The sequence below is a fragment of the Anopheles merus genome, chromosome 3R (genome assembly GCF_017562075.2).
Source record: "Anopheles merus strain MAF chromosome 3R, AmerM5.1, whole genome shotgun sequence".
In the NCBI taxonomy this organism is placed as follows: domain Eukaryota; kingdom Metazoa; phylum Arthropoda; class Insecta; order Diptera; family Culicidae; genus Anopheles; species Anopheles merus.
Window position 1 is genome coordinate 20,849,035 of NC_054084.1, and position 12,627 is coordinate 20,861,661.

Genomic DNA, 12,627 nt, shown 5'->3' on the forward strand with positions numbered 1-12,627 from the left:
TCAAATGATTACAAAATAATCAAACGCTATTTGCAAGAGAAAAATCACTAACTTACAGCACCGACTTGGAAAGCAAATGTACTGAACGAACGTATTGAACTGCAGTAATTGGCCAAGAAAAACACTTCCCCGCGCTGCAACAGGTTCACTGCAGCCGAAGTAAAAAAGTTCTTCCTTGCAAGAGCCTTCCCGCGAAGCGGTGTCGCCTGCAGTCAAGTAATAAGAGTAAAGATTTCCGCATACCCATACAACCGCCACGTAGACCACGCCTGAAAAAGAAGCGTTGTGAAACAAAAACCATCCAACAGCATGAAGCAAAACAAAAAAAAACAGACACAGCCCGGCCGAACCGCACAAAAAATAAGTCAAGAACTCCCGACAAGCCACAGCCACTGGTGGTGGGTAAATTGTCCTGAAGCGAAAATAATTTTCACTCCGCTTGATAATAGTTTAATAGTGCTGTGAATAATTAATTTTCTACGCCACCGCACCGCCGCCGAACCCCAGCCACAACAGAACCCAGCCTCGGCAGGGAAGTTTGGAAAAACTAACCAACTGCCCGCTTCTTCCTACTACTTACTCGCACTTTTACGCCGCAAAACAGCAGCCATAACGTAAGCCCAACCGGCGCCTGAACGGAAAACGAAACATTTTCTGCTCTGTTTATGTGTGTGTGTGTGTGAGTTAAAGTGTTTCTCTACTTTTTTGTGCCTCATTTTACTAGCTCATCGGAGTACATCATTTGAAAATTTTCCTGCAAAATACCAAATTAGTTTTGCACAGCAGTTGCAAAGTTGACGATTAGTTTTCCGAAGCGTACAGATGGGTGGCGGGGAGGATTATCTACCAGTGGGTGGGTCGCACCGAGGCAGTAGACAGTTGGGAGCATGCAAAAGAAGAGAGAGCGAGCTTTCGAACAGATTGTACCGATTTAGTGCTAGTTAACGATACTTTGATGTTTCGTGGCAGTAGTTGCTCCTCGTGTGCTATCTTTCCACTGCTGTGGTGCGCAAAAAGTACCAGAAATTCGAAGTTTTTACTAAACATAGCTGGGTATAGGGATAAAAATGCACATATAATAACTTATACTTTGAAGGCCTGCTGTTGTTTATGTACAATGAAAAAGGAGCGATGTTTATAACTCGTTCAAGAAATTTTCGTTAGTTTTGGGGGTTTTGCTAACATCTATCTATTTAATCTAATATCGAATCTTTGCCGACTTCCACTTTTACGGAATAAATTGCTAACCTAACAGCCCATCCATACTGAGGATTTGTTATCTGGTTGCCTGAAAAATCCTGCATGAACACGTAGTTCGTTGCGCCAAAGAGTAAAACAAATAGAATTAAGGAGGATTTTTATTTCAAGAACGGCCAACAATGATCTAAAACCATTTGGAAATGTTCTACTCTCAACTATTGATTAAAACGTTTTCCTAAATCCTTCACCAATTTATAAATTATCAGTTATCAGTAAAAGAACGCATTGTTTTGGTCTTGGCAAGACACATCGCTACATTGTAGTCTGTCTCAGATTATCTGTTGATAAGAATATGGAGATCAAGATAACAATTAAAAAAATAGATGATTGTTCTGAATGAATTGTTTTTTTCTTTGTAGATTCAGGATCCATTTCACTTTACGTTAGATTTAATTTAGAAATAGCAATGCAATTACCAAAGCGATAAAAACCGTTTCTGTTTTCTGCAATCAAGACGAAGACAAACAATATAACTACTGTTTAATGTTTTAAACCTGTAAGTATAACAAAATAATTCAAGCTAAAAATGATCAACTGACTAATTAAAACTAATGTAGCATCATCAACCCGCTCTTGAGGCTGTTTTCAAGAATCGAATCGAACCCCAAACACGGATCCATTTTACGGGTAGCGAAAGTATCGTTAAATCAGAAATGGCTCTTTAACTGCCTCCATCGCTGCCGCTCCAAAAAGGCAATCCCTCTTAATGGTGGAGTTTAGCCCTCGGCATTAGCACTAAAATGTAACAATCCAACGAACGCACAGGTACAAAAAATGAACCAAAAAAAAACTTCATTAATCCAGGTTCGGTGTGAGGACTTGAAGGCCTTGGTTCAGGACTTCATTCATCCAACGCTTTCCTGGGTTTCTCATCGAAAAGATCCCCACCACTCTATACCAATGTACTTTAGCCATAGCCGCCACGTATTTCTCGTAGCTTAGCAAATGGTGAGCCATTTTTTAAATCCCTCGTCCTCCCCGTAACTGCTTCAGCCATCTATAATCACACGAAATGTTTTTGACGGTTTTATGTGATGGAGCGCGTTGAGAATTTGCACCGTTTTTGCAACGGATCATCCACGGAGCCACCGTGAACACACATCAACCGCAACCTTTAAAAAACGAACCACAAAAACCCACTCACGCACCAAACAAATCTTCATATTACATCGAATTCCGGAAAATGATTCTCATTCCACTGTTGAACGTGGGGGGGGGGGCAATGTGGTCCGTTTCGTGCCAGCATATTGCACCCTTTTCAGCCGGGTACGGTAATTTTGTCCGCAACGCATTACCGTGATGAAGGCAGTCGCAGCGCAAACAAAAAGGACAGTAAGGGATCATTTTTCCTGCTGCTCTGCTCACTGCTCGAACAGTTGGACTGTTTTCGGACAGATTTCTGACCCAAGAGTGTGAGTTTGTAAGCCGCAACGGGTTTGGAAACTAATCCAACAGAGTATCTTTCATATGAAGTCCGCATTTCGCACATTTATTCCTAGAACTTCCGTTCAGCATCGAGTCCAAACAGAGAGAAAAAGAAATAAAAAAGAAGCTATCATCACATTCCTTTCCCTTGCACCTATCCGAATTTTATATCCCTTCCTACTTAAACCTAGCTTAGTTGCCATTCCCGAATGAAAATGGAAATGGGTTTCCAGCTGAAAGATCCTTCCAGTACCGTTCTCAGGAATAGAAAGAGAGAGAGACTGAGAGGCAGAAAAGGAGGTTCAGGTTCGTCGTCACTACCACCACACGGTGCTCACTTCCATCTGTTCCTTTTCATCAACATTCACCTTGCTTTTTCCCTGCGAAAAAACCAGAAACGTAGATTTGTTGATTTCCCTACCCAAAAATGGCTAACGATGATACTTTTTTTTGCTCTTCCACAAACCTTACCATACTAGGTCGGCCCTTCGATTACGTTACTTTAGCATTCAAAGCAGTTAGCCTAGATTTGCTTCCAGCTTTTCCCACTCCATACACCTTCTCCGCCACTCACATACGTTCGTTCTAAATCTTGCGTCTTGATTTCTTATTACACTCTTCGGCTTGTTATAGAGCGCTTTTGCTACGGGAAATAGCACACAGCCACAGTCCTCTACCGGCCTTTGTGTGTTGGCCCAACTTCTTACAGCCGGATTTGGGTTTATTATCCGAGGCAAACATGTTGGCCGTCTTATGACGCTTTATTAGAAAACCCCCGTGAAGGAAAGAGAACCCCCGACCCTCCGAACCATTCGGTGGATGGAAATGAGAATCGTTGGTCCGTACGAACGCATGAGGACGGTAGGAAGAAGCCCGTAGTAGAACAGCTATAAGCTTCTTCTGTGTCCGGGGCTGTAATTCCATATTTGTTGATTTAGGGTCCGCTGTGTGTTACACGGTTGTTCCGGCAAGGGCAGAGTGCAAATGGGCGGTACTAAACAAATGATTGTTTACTGCAGATTACTTAACTTAATTCTTCGTGCTAATACCCTCGAGGGGATGCGTACAACATAATAATGATCGGTTTTTGTGTGGAGCACTTGTGCCGGATTGAGTAGGATCTCTCAACGTCTCTGAGAAGTGTGTTTGCTGTTAATGAGAATGTTCTGATCAATTCATTTCACCACTCAATGCAAACCCGATGCAAAGCTGATGAATTATTGACCGAATCAATTATTGGTTTATTATGAAATTTCTGATTTTTGTTACACCAAATTGTAGATTTTCTGAACTTTGCATCCATCCAGGAAAATAAGTGCCCGTGTAACTGTCAAGAACCGACTATGACCTCTGTATATTTCTTAGAAATCCCCAACAAAGGAGTAGGATAAGCGATCGAGCGAAAAACTGAACCACTGGATTCAAGAATCTTAAAATGTATACAATCAGCATATTTGAAAAAGAATGCACATGCCACAACCGGATCCATTTCAATTACAATATTGCACTTTACTTCGAGCGAGTTGGGTGTCACGAGACAGCTACATCTAAATGAACAAATTGGAAATTCCTTTCACGATGAAACATTCCAGTGCAACAAGCAATGAAGATGCGAAAGTGGAATGTACTTGCCACACAGTTGAAACATTCCTGCCAAGCGCTACGCAACAAACCCAAGGACAAGATATTTTTATCAACTGCTTGAAGAACTAGCGTGGCTCCTTTTTCATCGATGCTCCAGGAAAAAAATCCGACTCCATTTAATCACTCGGGCGCTGGAAAAACATAGCAAAAATGTCGGGTGACAAATTTTATTTCCCATGCCCACCTAATACAGAGTACACACTACCGGCGCCCCGGCATGAACCCGGGCAGCAGTAAACAACAAAACAATTCTATTTCGTGCGAGGACGCCCACAGCTCAGCTAACAATGGCGAAATATGGAGCAGCAGCAGCAGCAGCAGGTCGAGCACTTGCTGGCCCAACCGCGCTTCCCCGCATCCCGTGCCAGCGCGTGCCGGGCATTCCAATCTCGATCGCGGTGCGGTGCGAAAATTCATTAAAACTTTCCCGTCTCGGGTGGCCACCGCCGCGAGGTGAGAACTTTGGTGTCTTTTGAAAATGTGCGAAAAATGGCTTTTTTCACCTTCCCATCGCAACGTGGCAACGTTCGGTGCGAGATTTGGAAAATGCTCCAAAGCAAAGGAAAGCTTGCTCCCCTCTCGCTCTCTCTCTCTGTCTGTCTCACTCTCCCGCTGTTAGCTCGGGGACAGAATGAAGCGGTGTACGTAGTGGGAGTCTCTTAAAATGCCGTGACAACATCACCACCGCCGCACCCGCCCAGCATCGGGGGACGGTGGGCTGGCATCCCGATGATGAATAAAAACGTCATGCAGCGCGCGTACACCTTTTGCCGACTTTTATCTTCATTATCGTCAACCGCGGCGTCGCGGTCCTGCGGAAAGCATCCAGCGATCAGACGACACAATGATCGGAACGGAAAATGGTGTGCTCCCACGCGTTAACACGTGATGGCGGTCGAGGGGAGAGTGGTGTTGGGTTTAGGTAAAAAAAATCTTCAGCAAAGCACGCGGCAGCTTAGATTTCTCGCTCCCATCCCCAGTTTTCAGCTTTGCCATTCATAAAACACGATAAATAAGAAAAACAAGGAAAAAGTAAAGTGTCTTTCAAGCAAATAGAGGGAAAAAAAGGAAACTTTCAGCAAAGTCAAACATCGAGTGTTAAAAGTTTGCCAAGTCATAAAAAGTTCCCCGTTAAGTCAGCCGAACACTTCCTCGTGTGACATGATTTATTTGCCGACAGGCGACGTGGCGTTGCTGCTAGCAGATATTGCTAGTACTTTTAGCAATCATGCAAACTTTTGGGACTGTAGCTGTTAAAGAATTATTAAAGGAGATAAATTAAGGGCATTGGAAAGCATTAGTACGAAAGTATGAAAAATTGCAATTTTTAAGAACTTTTGGTTATGATTGGATGTTGTATTTTACAAAAATGAATAAATGAAAAGCAACTCAGTAGAAAATATTTGAGAGTGTGTGCATTTAACGCCGTGATTTTTAGTTACTTTACTGATTTTACAAATACTAAATTGGACTTTACGGATCAATGAGTTGTAAGAAGTCCAAAACAGGTTTATTAACACAAACAAATGAAATGCTGATACTAATTCTTCATACTAAATCTAGCCTAGAATGGATCGTCTCCCCGTAGCAGGGACTGACTATCCAGCTGCGTGACTATTGAATAAAGTCTCGAAAGCTTGTTTAGGCTAGAATGTCCGCGCTGGACGATACGCCAAAAAGAAGAAGAAGAAGAAGAAGAAGAAGAAGAAGAAGAAGAAGAAGAAGAAGAAGAAGAAGAAGAAGAAGAAGAAGAAGAAGAAGAAGATGAATATACTAATAATTCATCTGAACGATTCCAATTCTTCTGTTTTGGATGAAACGGGGATAGTTTAGTGAAATAGGCTGGATGCTAGGGCTGTACTGTTGCAGCACGTCTTGTCATTAAATTAGGTAGGATGTAGTCAAAATTACAACAAAGCACCCTAGGAACCTTAAGAAAGGCGTTGCAGTTTTTTTAAATTCAGAAAGTACGGCTTCGGCCGTATTGCTTAATGTTAGGGTATAATAATATAATTAAAATAGTTTCGAGATATTTCCCTCTAGCAATCATGGAAGCACATCTTATCTCGGGTGTACTCGGACAGTGCAGATATTATCCAATCGTGGTCCTTCTCGAATGGTCTAATTTTTCGTAACAGGGGTCGAGATCGTGCAATTCGTCATCATCCGGTGCAAGGGCGTTGCAATTATGAAGTCAGACATTTTCATTGAGTAGTCGGTAATTATTTATGTGAATAACAATTATGTAAGAGCCCAAAAATAGCACCTAGCTGAAATGTGTTTAGTACCATTAGCGTTGAATTAAGTACGGGATAAGATACACAAACTATGTGGCGCCCACTTCCCGCTCACAAATATATTTGCCTTTCAATCCTTCTTTGTTTAGAAATCCCTCCACTTTGAAACCTCAGAAAGGGCTGTTTATGGCCTCCGCTGGTATTAATCAGCCACTGAGCACCAAATAAATCCCAAACGAAATCTTACCAACGGATAGTTTTCGCTTAAAACAGATTTGGGAGCTGTTTTTGGAACACTTGGGGTTTGAAGTCAAAATAATATAAATCGCGTGGTTCTGATTTGACCAGCAACAATTTTCGTTGAAATTCGTACAATATTTAGACCTCGTTCGGCATGAGGAATATTATATAACTGAAATAATCGCAGTGAAAGTTATGAAAAAAGTAGCTCCAAGTAAAACTACGCTCTATAAAAATTCCATTTTTGCCCGCGTGAATGAGACATCTTATCCCGTTGCCTCTAACGATGTGTTCTGTTTTTTTGTAGGAGTTCAATTCACATCGTACCTGCTAGTGAGTCATTTGAAAGTAGATACTCTTTACAGCAGTGTAACAATTGTTAACACTATTGTTAAATTATCAAATGTACAACCCGGCAGCACGGAAGAACCCATCAGGAAATGGAAATCACCCTTTGATAAATTATTAAGTTTTTATTATATTAATTTAAAATTGACCTCAGTTCAACGTTTTTCCATTATATATGTTCCATTATTATATATCCCTAAGACACAATCAAAACTAACACAAAAAGTTCGGACGTAAAGACAAAGGTTGTAATCCAAATCCAAATCAGAAGTGAAATACTGGCAGCATTGCGTACTTTTAATTTATGTTACCTTTGTTGTACGAACAAAAAACCCCCGCACTCACAACCACGAAATCACAGCCTCGCCCAGCACTCTTCCACACTACCGTACAAGCCCCGTCCCCGTCGGCCGCTCGGGCAGCCGCTCCGTAGGAAACAATTAATAATGAAACGTCCGTCCGAGACGAGAAGGCACACCATAAATTAAAACCACCGCTGGAAAGCCGACCTCACCGGAAGGAACCAGAGCACGAAGTCAATCATTTTACTTTTCTTCATTAGGTACGAACGGTCCGCTGCCATCAGCGATCGTCGTCCACCGGGTGGTTGCAGACGAGTTCCGAGATCCGGGCACCAAAAAAAAAAAAACGTCGAGCTAACCAAACGTGTGGCCACCGGAACGGCTTCATTAAGCGATGCACGAAAACAACTTCCAGCGCGAAAGCTGGTACAGGGCTGACGCGCACACACACACACACATTCCCTTTACCACGCGCAACTCTGCATCGTTCTAGCTTCACACAGCTGGCCAAAAAAGCGGAAAAATAGACCCATTGCAATGCAGAAGCTTTCTGATTCAGCTCACGCTCGCACACGCTGCGAAATCCTTGAAACAACGTGATCCCTCCGACCCTCTAGTCGTAGGGCAAATGAAGGTGAACGGGTTCGGAAGCATCCAACCCGGAACAACGGTTGGGTATCGTGGACATTTAGCGGAAATTCTCCCCCATTCCACACACACACACACACACCCGAAATCGTCTGCCCGTCGGATCAATATCGTGCCCCGTTGCAACAGGTGGCACACGCGGACGGCTGGCCGATAATATCAAATGATTATCCACAAATAGTGAAGAGCTTAGGCTCGCAAACTAGTGATCCAACAGACACCCACACACACACACTAGGCATTTGCACCACCGGATCGATGGGTTTTCTGCCAGCGTGTCAGTGCAAGCCAGGCAAATGCGAACGATGCGATCCCGCGAAAAGGAAGGTAAGCTGTCAGCCGTAACCTCCGGCAACCAATCTCGACCGGATATCGTTTGCAGGAGTTTAGCTTCCGGGTCGCTACATTAGCAAATGGATCACGCGTCCTCTTTAGGTTGTGTGTTTGTATATGTGTGTGTGTGTTTACCCTTTTCAATAAGAATAAAGAACTAGAGCTCAGAGAGAACTACAGAAAAAGCTGCTGCATACTGTGTACCTTCTGCAAGATATTGTACCAAGTTCCGAACGAATAACGCCTAGCACGCCTGCAAGTGATTGTTCGGTAGCAGAACGCGTTCATCACTGCCGTCCGCTACCATTATTTACCGGTGCAAACGGCGAGCGCAAAGGGGCGTCATTGTAAGCAGAAAAAGGTGAATAGAGAAGAAATAGAAACTCCAGTACTTTAAAAAAAACCCAGCATACACAGGTCAGCCTTTGTAGCAAATGAGCCCAGCCCGTGCACAGTCATAGCATTCACTCGCTCGGCAGAACCGCTTGGAGAAGAGAAAAGAAACAGCCCCGGTTAACTCCTTTATTGGCTGAGATGGGTAAGTGGAAGAAAAGTTTGCAGCCGTGAACTTTGTGCAGCAACTAGCAGGAGAAGAAAAGAAAAACAAATCCCAATACGGCAGAACACAACTACATCAAACAGCAAGATTGATCGTTTCCGGTATTCCACAGAAGAAGAAAAAATCAAAGCATATAAAAACAGGCAGTTTGGAGTACTTGTTTATGCTCCTTCACCGTTATACGACATATTTTCATCGATGTTTTGTCTGAACTGAAGCGATACCGGTACCAGGGTCGGAACTATTCTCTTATTGCACTGCCGTTTGCACTCTTAAATCTTGCCGGAAATGCTGCTCACCTGTGCACTGGTGGCATTTGTTTCTTTTCCGGACGAATTGTTGCACCGCCATGCCTTTTTCTATCGCTAGCCTGCCTTGCCCGCAATAGCCGGTTTAGTACTTTGATGTTTTGTTGTTTGACTAGCAAGGGGTTTTTTTTATTCCATTCTGATTTGTATTGATCTATGCTGCGTCTGCATTCGGTAAACTCGGTGTTCTAAAAGGAAAAATCCTTTGATGTTTTTGATGCAATCGTACTCTTTTTTACTGTTTGAAATGAAGAATTTGTGCAATTGTTTGAACATTTTATTTTGTTGTGCGGATGTGCTTGACGATTTGAGTCGTTTTTATACTGCAAAGTGTATCGTTTTTTATAAAAAAGTTTAAGAACTTCAAAAATACAGTAGAAAATTTTTGCTTAATAAGTTAAAATCCTATTTTAAATTTATTTCATATCACAAAACAATCAATAATGCTTTTTCATTCCCTGAATTGAAATACTCATAACTTCTCCAATGGTCAAATTTATGTCAGCATTCTTCAAAAAAAAACACAACATAACTGTGCATAGATGGCATTGCTTAGAGCACGAAATGCACAGAGCGCTTTCCTCATTAATAATGACAATCCAATCCCATTGCCAACACAGAAGCACGTATGACGGATTTTTCAGTTACCCAAAAAAAATGGCTTTATATCAATCCAGTTCCGGTGCAATCCATCCAACCGAATTGAGTTACGATTTCGCCCGCCGTACAGAGCGACACACTAGACACAATTAGTTTGACACAAAAATCCGCTACACCAAATCCCAAAGCCAACCACGTATGGGGATGCCACGCCGCACGCCAGCCAGCTCAGATTTCTGTTTTAAAACATGGCCTGTGAGCGGAAAGCAGAAAAATAAAGCAACAGCAGCAACGACACAACGCCAAAAACCTCCATACGAACAGACTTCTGCCATTAAAATGTCAATCTACCGCCAGACGACAGGCGCACCAGGGCATCGAGCAACCGGAAACTAGGACGACGCGGACCTTCGGCTACCGTGTCGCCTGGCAACTCTTCATCATCATCACCATTGCCGTCGTCGTCGTCATCGCTGTCGTCATCGTCATGGTGGGTTGATGTTTGCTCAACACCGAGAAGGTGGCCTAGGGTTTAGGTTATTTAACTCCGTAGCAGCAGCAGCAGCAGCCCGCCAGCCCAGGAGTGGCCGGAAGAAATCACGAAACCCGTTAAACAACACGGTATGTCTGATTCTATTTTTTGTTTTTTATAATCCACTCTCCCTCACCATTCTATGCGCGGAAAAGCTAGAACCCACGGGGAATGGGGAAGAAGTTCCAGGCAGTTACGGCGGAGCTCTGGTGCGACAGTGTGACGCAGCGTGTTTGACATGGTTGCGGATATTGATCTATCCATGGATGTGGATCCGTTGTCAACAAACACACACACACACGCACACAGGAGAAAAAAAACACACAGTGAAATGAGCTAAAGTCAGGAAAAGAAAAACACCGCACCGCAACGCGCGGAAGGAACTCATTTCTGTCGGTTTGCCTGCGGCTACGGACGAAACGGTTGAAACGCGCCCCATCAAACGGCCCTTTGCATGATGCAGCAGCAGCAGCACAGCTGCAGTAGTGCGCATTGCAAATGCTGGCTGGCGTTCTTATCACATCGCTTTCGTCGACATATTGCATCGCACAGCGGTTGGGGACAAGGGGGGCAAAAACAAAATCAAGGTCTCGCACGGTAGGAAGGCTCGGTATAAAAATAGAAGTCCTCACATTTGCCCGTATGCGGTCGCTAAACCATTTTGAGTCGCCAGATAGTACCAGCGTGAACAGTTCACTGAAATGCTTTAAATCCTGTTGTGGACAAACTGAGTTAGATAATTTATATAACTTTTAAATCGGAATATACCACAGTGTGTTTTGAAATCGATACTTCTGTCTTTAGATCGTCTATTTCGCTTGAACTATTTCATACAACTGAAAACATCACAGAATCTCGAAGTAAATGCATGTTACTGAGCTATTACCGCTTGGGGGGAATTCTGTTATTGAGACAAACTTCAATGTATTCCAGGAATGCCACGACGTAGTCTGATGACATCTTTCTCAGTGGACATATTAATATCCTTGGGCAAACCTTGCAGCAAACAGGACATACTTGATACTTTCCTATCAAAGTCTAACTGAAGATACAGGCAAAGATAATTTACTCTGAAGTTGACTTCTCCTCAGCGCCTAAGATATTCCATCAACGTGCGTGGAGATGAAAGTTATTGCATTGCATGGTAAAGAGTATAAAAAAAGATATGCACTTACGCTTTTGAAGTCAATCAGCTCTGTTATAAGCGTTCCATCACTCCGCTGGAACTCTAGTGTGCATGTTTCATCGCCAACACTGGACGTTATTGTCTCCTGCACGATTTCGCCTCCCTGGAAGTAATTCAAAGGTAGAAAAAAAAACATTAAAAATCTGATAAGATTAATGTTCTTATAAAAAATATAATAAAAATATTTCTAACTAAAGTTATGTTTTAAGATAATTAATATGTTAAAGTCTATTTCATACGCCTCATTCCAAGTACAAACAACGCCTTACACCTTTATTATCTTTTCTTTTAAACCCCTCCTTTTCCAGGGTGTGTTCCACCCTCGAGCAAATAGATTACAGACAAAACGATTAAACCCACTCGCTCCAGGGCGGGGAAAGCTTACACAAAATGAGCGTTTCGCCACGGCCTCTACACAAACAATAAATTGTTTTGCGGAAGATTAATTTAAAATCCAATTTTCTTTTAATTACGCCACACGATAAATCCCAGCCCAGCCAACGACACACCCGGTTTGGCCGGCCTATCCCGAGCTGGCTGGTTTGGCGGCTGAGTGGCACTTTGGAACACGGTGTGCTCGTTCATCCTTTACGTGTTTCGGAAAAGTGTTTCTGACCAACTCCCACCCCTCGCAGAGAGGAGTAGCGGAACAGCGGATGGAGAAGACGAGCGCGCGCAGTTACCTCATCGTTCTCATTAAGCGCACCAGATAAATCCCGAAAAAGCACGCTTTTGACACCCGGCCGCCCGGTGCTCGTGCCGTAAATTCCGAGACTAATCCAGTTTGAGAGCTAAATTAAACAGCTTTTGGATGGAGTCGACGAGCTTGGCCGAACTTTGTCAACCGAAAAGCCTCACTAGTATCGATCCATCAACAAAGCGGGACCGCTATAGGAGCGTGACAGGCGTGATGGGCGGGCCTGTCGGGAATAGTATGGAAGAGTTAGATTGTTTCAACCGATTCTTAGGAAACGCGGCTTGAAAAGTATTATGTTTCAAGGCCTA

The 12,627-nt window shown here is 43.2% G+C and overlaps 1 protein-coding gene across 1 annotated transcript in view; it reads right to left on the reverse strand.

The window, feature by feature from the left end:
- Nucleotides 1-12,627, reverse strand: part of LOC121595760 (out at first protein) — a 74,461-nt gene that overhangs the window by 23,066 nt on the left and 38,768 nt on the right. The window contains exon 2 of the mRNA XM_041919963.1: nucleotides 11,612-11,725. Within this exon, the coding sequence (XP_041775897.1) occupies nucleotides 11,612-11,725 (114 nt within the window). The remainder of the gene's footprint in view (nucleotides 1-11,611; nucleotides 11,726-12,627) is intronic.